General features: G+C 37.1%; 2 protein-coding genes across 5 annotated transcripts in view; one reads left to right on the top strand and one right to left on the bottom strand.

The window, feature by feature from the left end:
- Positions 1 to 2,937: 2,937 nt before the first annotated feature.
- Positions 2,938 to 7,481, bottom strand: LOC107747163 (coiled-coil domain-containing protein R3HCC1L-like). Of its 3 annotated transcripts, none has more exons than XR_001640770.1 (9): positions 7,410 to 7,481; positions 6,425 to 6,898; positions 5,651 to 5,832; positions 4,779 to 4,849; positions 4,197 to 4,292; positions 3,951 to 4,091; positions 3,816 to 3,874; positions 3,543 to 3,728; positions 2,938 to 3,437 (listed from the first exon to the last, which is right to left on the bottom strand). XR_001640770.1 is itself a non-coding variant. In XM_016561603.1 (8 exons), the coding sequence occupies exons 1-7, from the start codon at positions 7,446 to 7,448 to the stop codon at positions 3,822 to 3,824; spliced, it is 1,056 nt and encodes a 351-aa protein (XP_016417089.1). In that variant the 5' UTR covers positions 7,449 to 7,481; the 3' UTR covers positions 3,466 to 3,728; positions 3,816 to 3,821. The 3 variants fall into 3 exon arrangements, 1 of the variants encoding a protein (XP_016417089.1); XR_001640771.1 differs by lacking the exon at positions 7,410 to 7,481 and adding an exon at positions 7,277 to 7,403; XM_016561603.1 differs by lacking the exon at positions 2,938 to 3,437 and having other exon boundaries at positions 3,466 to 3,728.
- Positions 7,482 to 8,534: 1,053 nt separating this feature from the next.
- The window catches only part of crtac1a (cartilage acidic protein 1a), a 10,125-nt gene continuing 9,055 nt past the window's right edge, over positions 8,535 to 9,604 (top strand). Inside the window, exons 1-2 of one of the 2 annotated variants that reach the window (XM_016561601.1) lie at positions 8,535 to 8,670; positions 9,063 to 9,256. In XM_016561601.1, the coding sequence (XP_016417087.1) occupies positions 9,069 to 9,256 (188 nt within the window). In that variant the 5' untranslated portion in view covers positions 8,535 to 8,670; positions 9,063 to 9,068. The remainder of the gene's footprint in view (positions 8,671 to 9,062; positions 9,257 to 9,604) is intronic. The other variant, XM_016561602.1, reaches the window with a different exon arrangement.

Genomic DNA, 9,604 nt, shown 5'->3' on the forward strand with positions numbered 1-9,604 from the left:
TGTGTTCAACCAAGTCTCTGCCTTTCTCATGCTGAACAACCTCCTTGACAGCAACCAGTCTGGTTTCAGATGTGGACATTCAAATGAGACTGCCTTGCTCTCAGTTTTTGAAGCCCTAAGACTGGCAAGAGCGGATTCCAAATCTTCAATACTTATCTTGCTGGATCTGTCCGCTGCTTTTGACACGGTAAATCACCAGATCCTCCTGTCAACCCTATTGGCAAAGGGCATCTCAGGAACTGCACTCCAGTGGTTTGAGTCTTACCTCTCAGATAGGTCCTTCAAGGTATCTTGGAGAGGTGAGGTGTCCAAGTCGCAACATCTAGCTACTGGGGTGCCTCAGGGCTCAGTTCTTGGACCACTTCTCTTCTCGGTCTACATGGCATTACTAGGTTCTGTCATTCAGAAACATGGCTTTTCTTATCACTGCTATGCTGATGACACTCAACTCTACTTCCATCCTGATGATCTGACGATAGCTGCTCGCATCGCAGCTCGGCTAACAGACGTTTTTTGCTTGATGATGGACCATCACCTTTAACTCAACCTTGCCAAGACAGAACTGCTTGTGGTTCCATCAAACCCATCGTTTCATCACAATTTCACCATCCAGTTAGGCACATCAACCAATAACTCCTTCAAAAACAGCTAGAAACCTTTGAGTTATGATTGATGATCAGCTGACTTTCTCAGACCACATTGCTAAAACTGCCCGGTCCTGCAGATTTGCTTTATACAACATTAGGAAGATCAGGCCCTTTCTTTCAGAACATGCAATCTATTTCTTTTTTTGGTAACACTTTAGAATAGGGAACACTTACTCACTAACTACGATTTTTCCCTCAAATTCCTAATTTGCTGCTTATTAACAGTAAGGTAGTTGTTAAGTTTAGGTATTGGGTAGGATTAGGGTTGTAGAATAAGGCATTAAAATGTGCTTAATTATTACTAATAAATGGCTAATATTGTAGTAATATGCATGCTAATAAGCAACTAGTTAAGAGACCCTAAAAAAGTGTTACCCCTTTTTTTTTTATTTTTTTTTTTATTTTATTTTTTTTTGACTGCTGTTTTGAGCATCACTGTTTTAAATTCAGACTATTAGATTACGTAATTAGTCTCAGTTGTGTTTTTCCCTCAGCATTTAGATCTTTATTTATTATACAATTAATTAAGAAACCCATCTTTTACCCATCTCTTTTAGAGAACTACAGACCGGTTTCCCTTCCTTTCATTGCAGAAACACTTGAACAAGCTGTGTTCAACCAAGTCTCTGCCTTTCTCACACAGAACAACCTCCTGGACAGCAACCAATCTGGCTTCAGAAGTGGACATTCGACCGAGACTGCCTTGCTTTCAGTTGTTGAAGCCCTAAGACTGGCAAGTCCAGCCTGGATAGAACAAGAGCTTGAACATTGCAATGCTCTCTTGGCAGGTCTTCCAGCCACTTCTATCAAACCTCTACAATTAATCCAGAACGCGGCAGCAAGATTAATCTTTAATGAGCCGAAAAGAACGCACGTCACACCTCTGTTTATCAGTTTGCACTGGCTACCAATAGCTGCTCGCATTAATGTTTGCCTACAAAACCACCACTGGCTCTGCACCCCTTTACCTGAATTCATTACTTCAGATTTATGTGCCTCTAGAAGCTTGCGTTCTGCAAGTGAACGTCGCTTTATTGTTCATCCTGCAGAGGCACAAAATCACTTTCACGGACTTTGAAATTAACTGTTCCCTCCTGGTGGAATGACATGCCCAACTCAATCCGAGCAGCTGAGTCCTTAACCATCTTCAAGAATCGGCTAAAAAAACATCTCTTTCATCTTTATTTGACCCTCTAACTCTAGCACTCTATTCTAATAATATTCTTAAAAAAGAAAAAAAACATGTCCCTTTTAGGCTTTCACTCTATTCATTTACTGCTCGTTTTCTTTATTAAAAAAAACAAAACAACACTAGCTTCCCTAATCTTTTTGTATTCTATCTATTTGTTTTCTCTTTATTTATTATACAATTAACAAAAGCAAAAAAGGTCTCTAACATTAGCTTGCTGTATTCTTTTTTTCTATTCTGTTTTTTTTTTATTATATAATAAAAAGAAAACTTGCTGTGTGTACTGCGTTAAGCTAACTGAGACTTGTTATAGCATTTGCATATCATTGCTCTTTTGTTGATTTTGATTGTTTCCTTTGTCCTCATTTGTAAGTCGCTTTGGATAAAAGTGTCTGCTAAATGTAATGTAAATGTAATTAGGATAGTTTTGCAGCATTTGTTGGGGCTACACTTTATGAACGTTCATTACAAGACCTATAACTATAGATTTTAGTCAAAAGTAGCTATATTTAATTTCTGAAAGGAAAGAAAACGAGGCTGTTAGGCATTTAAGTACAGTGGGTTTAATGGACTGTACTTGTTTATCGAACGTTTAGCTATCAAAACTTATGAAAAAAAAAAAACTTTAAATAAATCTACTACACGAAACGGGTTTTAAAATTGTGAAAAGTTCTAGGACCTTAATACAGTGCGTGCCATTGTAAAGATTTAAGTCTGTCCCCCAAAGCCTTGATTTCATTACTGTAAAAAAATTAAAAATGGCGTCTAACCTGAGTAAGCGTCCACACCAACGGTCGAAAACGTTCTGTGCGTTATAAGCGCGTGCAGCAGTTTTGTCTAGCGCTGAAAACGCTTCAACCGCTGGTGGATTCTGATTGGCTGTCAACGTCTTTATCGTGCAGTAATTAAAAACATTAAGTCACTGGAACAATATCGTTTCTCTGTGACGCTATCGTTATAGGTGGTGCGGACTTCACTATATTATCAAAATGGTATCGTTATAGATGGTGTGAATGAATAACTCTTGTTGATTGCAAATAATTGCACATACTGGAAAATGCTAAAGACTTACATTACCAATCCATGAATGATATTTTAGAGAAAGATTTGAACATGTTTATTCAGAGCAGAGCTGGGAATTCAAGTGCACCAACATCTGAGAACAACAGACACATGAAGAAGTGCATCTGTCAATTTAGTAGCTGAACAAAACCTTTTGTGGATAAACAAAACAGCACAGTATTTACAGTAATAATGAAAGAACATATACAAAAATAAGTTCTGTTAGAATGTGCTGATGGTTTGCAAAATACTTGATTGGTATTAAATAAAATGTTCACAATTGACTTTAGTCTAATGTCATTCTTACAAAAAAGCCTATTTTTACAACCATATTGCAATTCTCAATTAGGATTTAGAAAATAGTCACTAATTCAATTTTCATTGAAAAATATGCAATTTATGGCAGTACAAGTAAAAAAGGTTTTTTTTGAGTTGACATTTTGAGATTCACTCATTTACACAAAAAAAGTGGCATGAAAGACATTATCAGATTTAGTGTCGACTTTTCTCTTTACTGAAGCAAAAAAATAAAAATAAAACTGAAATCACACTGACGTGATGTAGTTTGTTTTAGTCAGCAAAAATAAAAACATTTTCACAAAAATACATTCAAATAATTAAAATGGCCTTTCCAAAACTGAAACCAATCAAACATTTACAGGGAAAAGTTCAGTTCAAAAATCTAATGAGGAAAGATATAAAATTACAAAATGTCCCTGTTGCAGTGTGTGGCTCTCACACTTCGCTTCGATGAACCCCCGTGTCCCTGTTCTTGTGGCTTTGGTTCAGACCGTGCTGGTTTGGCAGTAGTCCTGCTGAAGGTCCCACTCCTTCAGACCCCAAACCCAGAGATAAACCACTTCAGACCTGAACTGATGATCAAATCAAAACGCTTCATAGTTCACAAAAACACAAACCTGTCTTCATTTGCCCTCCGAGACGTCTTCCCGCTGCTCAGCAGCCAAGTGCTTTTGTTCTGACGAGAAAACAGATCAAATAAATCCCTGTTTTTACCAGTCCAGCAATAGAAGAACCTGAGAATAACATGTCACCTCTCGCCTGCCGTAGTTTGTTCCTCTCGGCCTCTCGCTCTTCTCTGGTCTGGTTACTCTTCACACCCAGAGCCCCGATCACCAGGCGGCGTGCCAGAGCCGCACTCGTCTGAGGACGCTCTTTAGCCGGCAGCAGGTAATCTACACAGAGACAATCAGGTTTGATTTATGAATTAATTTGTGATGGATGCACAAAACAGGCTCAGAATAGTTCAGGCATAAGTGAATAAGAGAGAGCAGGTGTACCGGAGCAGCTGCGTGCTTTGGCTTTAGTGGCGTTTGATGATTTGGAGAGAGGCCTGACCTTCATCATGGGGTTCTTCATCCTCAGAGCATCACGAGCTACACAAACACACACGTGTATATACAAGAAATGGACAAGGTTTCTCATTTTGGGGGCTTATCGTTTCTATTTAGTCATTTAGCAGATGCTTTTATCCAAAGCGACTTACAGATACATCAATGTTATATTATATATAATTATATTAATGTAACTTATCAATGTTTTGAATGTGTAACGCGAATAAAGAATAAGCTGGATGAGTTTTATATAAACATACATTAGCTAGCAATCAATTCACTTGAAAAACAACCAAAAATTATAACCAAAAATTGCTGTATTAGATAAACATTTGAAAAAGTGCCATTTCTACTCTTCAAACTCTTTGGTTTCTTTTTCACAGATCTTCTTCAGACAATTTCAGGTCCTCAAACACATCACAGAAGTTAATACCGTCATGCTGTTTTCCTCCAGGTCCACCAGCGATTGACTCCAGAGATCTTATAGGCATCATAAAGCCATTCACAGCTTCTGGAGAACACACTGACCTGCGATGGGACTGGAGAACAAACCCAGGGCATGAGTGTCGTCAATCCACTTGATGTCAAACCCCTTTTGCCTGAAAAACACACATATGATCAATAACACCAGGGGCTCCCAAACATTTTGTCAGCCAAAACCCTTATATACAGTACGTATATATATATATATATATGTGTGTGTGTGTATATATATATATAATACATTAAATACATAAAAATGTACTTGAAGCCCTCCAGAGATTTTAAGTTAATATTTCAATAATTTAATGACACTGGCATTTTATGGTTCTCAGATGTCAGTTAACGGTTACATGACATGCAAGTAAACATAACATTTTTAATCTTTTTTTAGTTTAGTGTTTTAGTTTGCAATATATATATATATTGCTACCAGTTACAATACAAATATTTATACCTTAAATTCTTAACTTTCAGTGTTTAAGCTTTTATTTTGGCAGTTTTCTCAAAAATAAGCAATACTATGAATAGAAGACTATAAATTTTAGTCAGAAGCAATGGTTCAAAGTTAAAAACATATTAATGATGGATTTGTTTCTTACAAACACACAGCTTTTTTACATAGTAAAAGTAATGCTAAATTTCTCCAAATTTGTTCTGATGAAGAAACAAACTCATCTATTCTACATCTTGATGAGTAAACTTTCAGCAAATTAAATTGTTTGGTGAACTATCCCTTTAATTTAATTACAGCCTTTGATTTGACAACACATGTTGCTATTTCAGATTTAGTTTGATTTATTTATTTTAATGTTGATTTGATTTAATCAGTTATTATCTTTTCATCAACCCTCTGTTTTTGAAAGCCGAGCTGTAGATGTTATGAAATCATTGTGATTCATGAGCGGAGCTTGACGCACTGGAACGAGCTGAAGGATCTGATCAAGTCCTCCGTCTTGAACTCAGACGGGAAGTGGTAAATCTCCACGATGTGTGACAGCTCATCTTCCCGAAGCTCCACCTCCTCCTCCGGCGTCCAATTATAGTAGTCGAAGCGTGGCTCCTGTATAGACGGCTTCTTGCGGCCCTCCTTAAGAGACATCTGAAACAGGAAGAAGAAGAATCAAACCTGAGCACAAACCCCGGCTAATGCATCTCAGTTCATTATATCATCATTAAAGGAATAGTTCACCCAAAAATGAAAATGCTGTCATTAATTACTCACCCTCACATCGTTCCAAACCCGTAAGACCTTCGTTCATCTTCGGAACATAAATTAAGATATTTTTGATTAAATCTGAGAGCTTTCTGACCCTCGATAGACAGCAACACAACTGACACATTCAAGGCCCAGAAAGGTAGTAAGGACATCGTTAAAATAGTTCTTATGTCCTTACTAGCTTTCTGGGCATTGAATGTGTCAGTTGTGTTGCTGTCTATGCAGGGTCAGAAAGCTTTTCATCAAAAATATGATGCGATTTCAAGTTTTCCTTTCTCTTTGGAGTGTTACAAGCTGATTGTGCATAGATAAGATCCCTGAAGGTTCTGATGATAAACAGAGGTCTTACGGGTTTGGAACGACATGAGGGTGAGTAATTAATGACAGAATAGTCATTTTTGAGTGAACTATCCCTTTAAAGGTGCAAGTCACTCAAAAATCAGTGGAAGGATCGAATCGTCTTTGTAACGCTTACCTCCTCCATTAAATGTGGGTCAAGACAGTCACCATCATCATTAAAGAAAGAATCCCAGTTCTCCCCTTCATCCTCCTCTTTTGGCACCCCATCATGTTCTAGTGCACTACCCGTGTCCTCTGGTGTGTTTATAGTTCTGGATACATTGTCCGTATCATCTCTAGACTCCTCCTCTTTAACTGTGTGCATGTTTAGGTTTTCTTTATCTCCCTCCTCCCACCCCCCGTCATCCGGTTTTACCTCTCCGTTTGGGGTCTCTGTCGCTTTGGCTTTGTCCTTCTTGTTCTTGTGGGCCTTGTCGGTGTACCGGGACCTGGGTCTGGATTTCTTGTCACCGCCTGCCTGAGGCTTCTCCATCTTCTCGGCCTGGCGTTTCTTGGGCACGTAGATTTCCATGGCGGGTTTTTTCGTTCGGGGTGGAGCCGCAGTTTTGGACCCCTTTTCTGGCTGAGCTGCTTCAGTCTCCATAGGGATCTGTGTAAGAAAGTGTGTCAATGAGTGTAAAGAGGACAAAAGCTGTTTTTAGAGTAGCATATCAGCACACTGTTAGAGGGATCCATGTAAATGTAAAATACCTGCATGTATATAATGTAACTTAATTGGCCAAAACTTGCTCTTTTATTCCCAGCGTGTTACACAGACAAGAAATAATATAAGATGTGATTTTACAACATTCGTGTATGACTTCTTATTTAAATTCGTCGTTTTCATTATTTATAACTGACATTTCTAAACGAGGTTGGATGAGCAATGCAAAATCATTTTAACTTACAAGATAACAAATCAAATGACAACAATGCAAGATATTTTTTAAATAGTAAGCGTTCATAACATAAACACAAATCTACTGACCGTGACACCAGCATTGAGAAGCCCGAATTATCTTTTCAAAACAACTAATATGTACTGATAGTAACATCAAAATATTCCAGGACAGTATGTTGACATTTGTAGAGGAAATTATTCGCAGTTTACTTCTACTTACATCTCTGTATGTTTCAGTTCGCCGAAACGTTGAAACCATGACCCGGATGTTTGGAGACGTACGGACGCCATGACGTCACGGTCGGGAAGTCTATTTTGGGAGTTGTAGTTTATTATTATACTATGAGTGTAGTTTAGAAGCGACATCTATCCAAAGCGATGCGTAATAAATGTTTTATCAACTGCCAAATAAGTTTTGTATCAATAACAAAATTAAGGAAGTGTCTTTCAAAATACTTCATAGAATTTATCCTGCTAAGGAAAGATTTAAGCTTAATATTTCGTATACTTGTGAATTTTGTGGTCAAGAAAAAGAAACTATTTTGCATCTTTTTTTTTCCATTGTATTTACTCATGATTATTTTGGAAGGATTTGGAATTCTATATTAACAGAAAAATGGAGTGTATGATAGAAATGTGTATATCTGATGTACTTTTTTTATACAGAAAAGGAACTTTTGAAATGTAAAGAACAACATATACATTTGTTTATTTTGTTAGGAAAATTCCATATACATAAGAAGAAGTGGGCTCAATGTAGACCAAATTTTTCACATTTTATAAATGACTTTAAATTATATGTAAATCTCTTGGAACAAACAAAAAACAAAAAAGCACTGAAGACATGTAATGCTCTGAAAGCATTGAAATCTATGTAATTTTCTTCCTTTCTTTTTTCTCTTTTCTTTTTTCTCTGGCAGCTAATGTTATTTTGATCATGTGAATATGTAATACCTCATGTTCTTGTGGCAATGAATAAATAAAGCATTAAAAAAAGTTTTATCATTTTATTATTCAACTGCGAAAAGAATTACATTAATCACTAAAAATCATTGCCAAGTATGATAAGCTATCAGTACTTGTGATACGTTTTTCAGCAACAAATGCTACTGTACAATTATGCACAATTAATATTACAATTATAAACAATACAAGCAAACATGATTATATTTGGTCAATTAAAATGATTTTAAGTTTAATGAGTAAAACAAGTATTTGTTTGGGTTTGTTAGGGACGTAACACATCTGCATGCTGATTCCCGCGTCGTTAACGCCCTCTTTTCACTTGCAGGCTTGTGATTGGTCGGACCGACACAGTATTTAAAATACTCGACAGTGATTGGACAGTCGCTTACACAAGCGCTTGTGTAGGGCGGCTGCATTGAAGTTGTGTAAGGAGCAAATATACACCGTAGAAAACGGAAATCACACATCATTTTCCAAGCTTTTGAGACAAGCCACGTATTGGAAACTCTGAGCGCGTGAGTATCCACTATAATCCAGCCCAGTCAGCACGACAGGTGGATTTGACACATTATTATTTACTTGCAAAGCTAAAATAACAGTTCTCTCTATTGAGGTGATGGTGACTTACAAATGCATGAACAATACTGTCCTATCATGTCGCTTTGGTTTGCTTAGATCTGCTCTGAATGTCTCTTTCATTTGTTTTCTGTAACGCAAAACAACATATTTGTTCTGTTTTGCATCCTTGCCAACCTTTTCTTTCTTTCAGTTGAATTTAAATATAATTGCATGATCTTATTTATGTTTTCATATCCATATGCTGTGTAAGCAATGTCATAAATGCTTTTCACATTAGATTTAATCGCATGATTATGAAGCTAAAATGTGAATACTGTTTGATTGACAGGTGGAGATGAGGATGTGGTGGGCGTGTCTTCTCGGTTTGGCTCTGTCAGCTCTCTCTCAAGCTCAGCCCATGTTCTCCGTCACCACGGATACGGTTCTGCCTCCTGATGCTCTTCACAACCCCACCCAGCGGAATTATGGGATGGCAGTGACGGATGTGGATGGAGACGGGGATCTGGAGGTGGTGGTGGCCGGGTAAAGAAACTCCAGCATAACCTGATTTCTCAGTGATTATTAAATAAAATAGGCAGATTCATATACATTATTATTTATTGTTGTCTTATTTAAATGTTTCTGTTCTCATGTCAGATATGTATATATGTATGTATGTATGTATGCATGTATGTACCAAGAGCTTCTTAAAAAAACAACAAATTTTGGCAATCCAACAAACATTACTTTTGGTTTCTCTGACCTGTGTACTTATTGACGTTGACTTGTGGTGCAACATCAGTAATGTGAATGAAGTTTGCAATTGTTAAATATTTTAGTATATATTTTATGTGTGTGTGTGTGTATATATATATATATATATATATATAT

Source organism: Sinocyclocheilus rhinocerous, unplaced genomic scaffold (assembly GCF_001515625.1).
Source record: "Sinocyclocheilus rhinocerous isolate Xijiao unplaced genomic scaffold, SAMN03320098_v1.1 scaffold1310, whole genome shotgun sequence".
In the NCBI taxonomy this organism is placed as follows: domain Eukaryota; kingdom Metazoa; phylum Chordata; class Actinopteri; order Cypriniformes; family Cyprinidae; genus Sinocyclocheilus; species Sinocyclocheilus rhinocerous.

What these genes read in the sequence shown, in the direction of transcription:
- LOC107747163 (XM_016561603.1), bottom strand. Translation starts at nt 7,448, where the DNA reads ATGGTTTCAACGTTTCGGCGAACTGAAACATACAGAGAT. An exon ending in GAACTGAAACATACAGAGAT is followed by an intron (nt 6,899 to 7,409) that starts GTAAGTAGAAGT and finishes TTTCTTACACAG; the next exon opens with ATCCCTATGGAGACTGAAGC. An exon ending in GTTCTCCAGTCCCATCGCAG is followed by an intron (nt 4,293 to 4,778) that starts GTCAGTGTGTTC and finishes GTGTTTGTGTAG; the next exon opens with CTCGTGATGCTCTGAGGATG.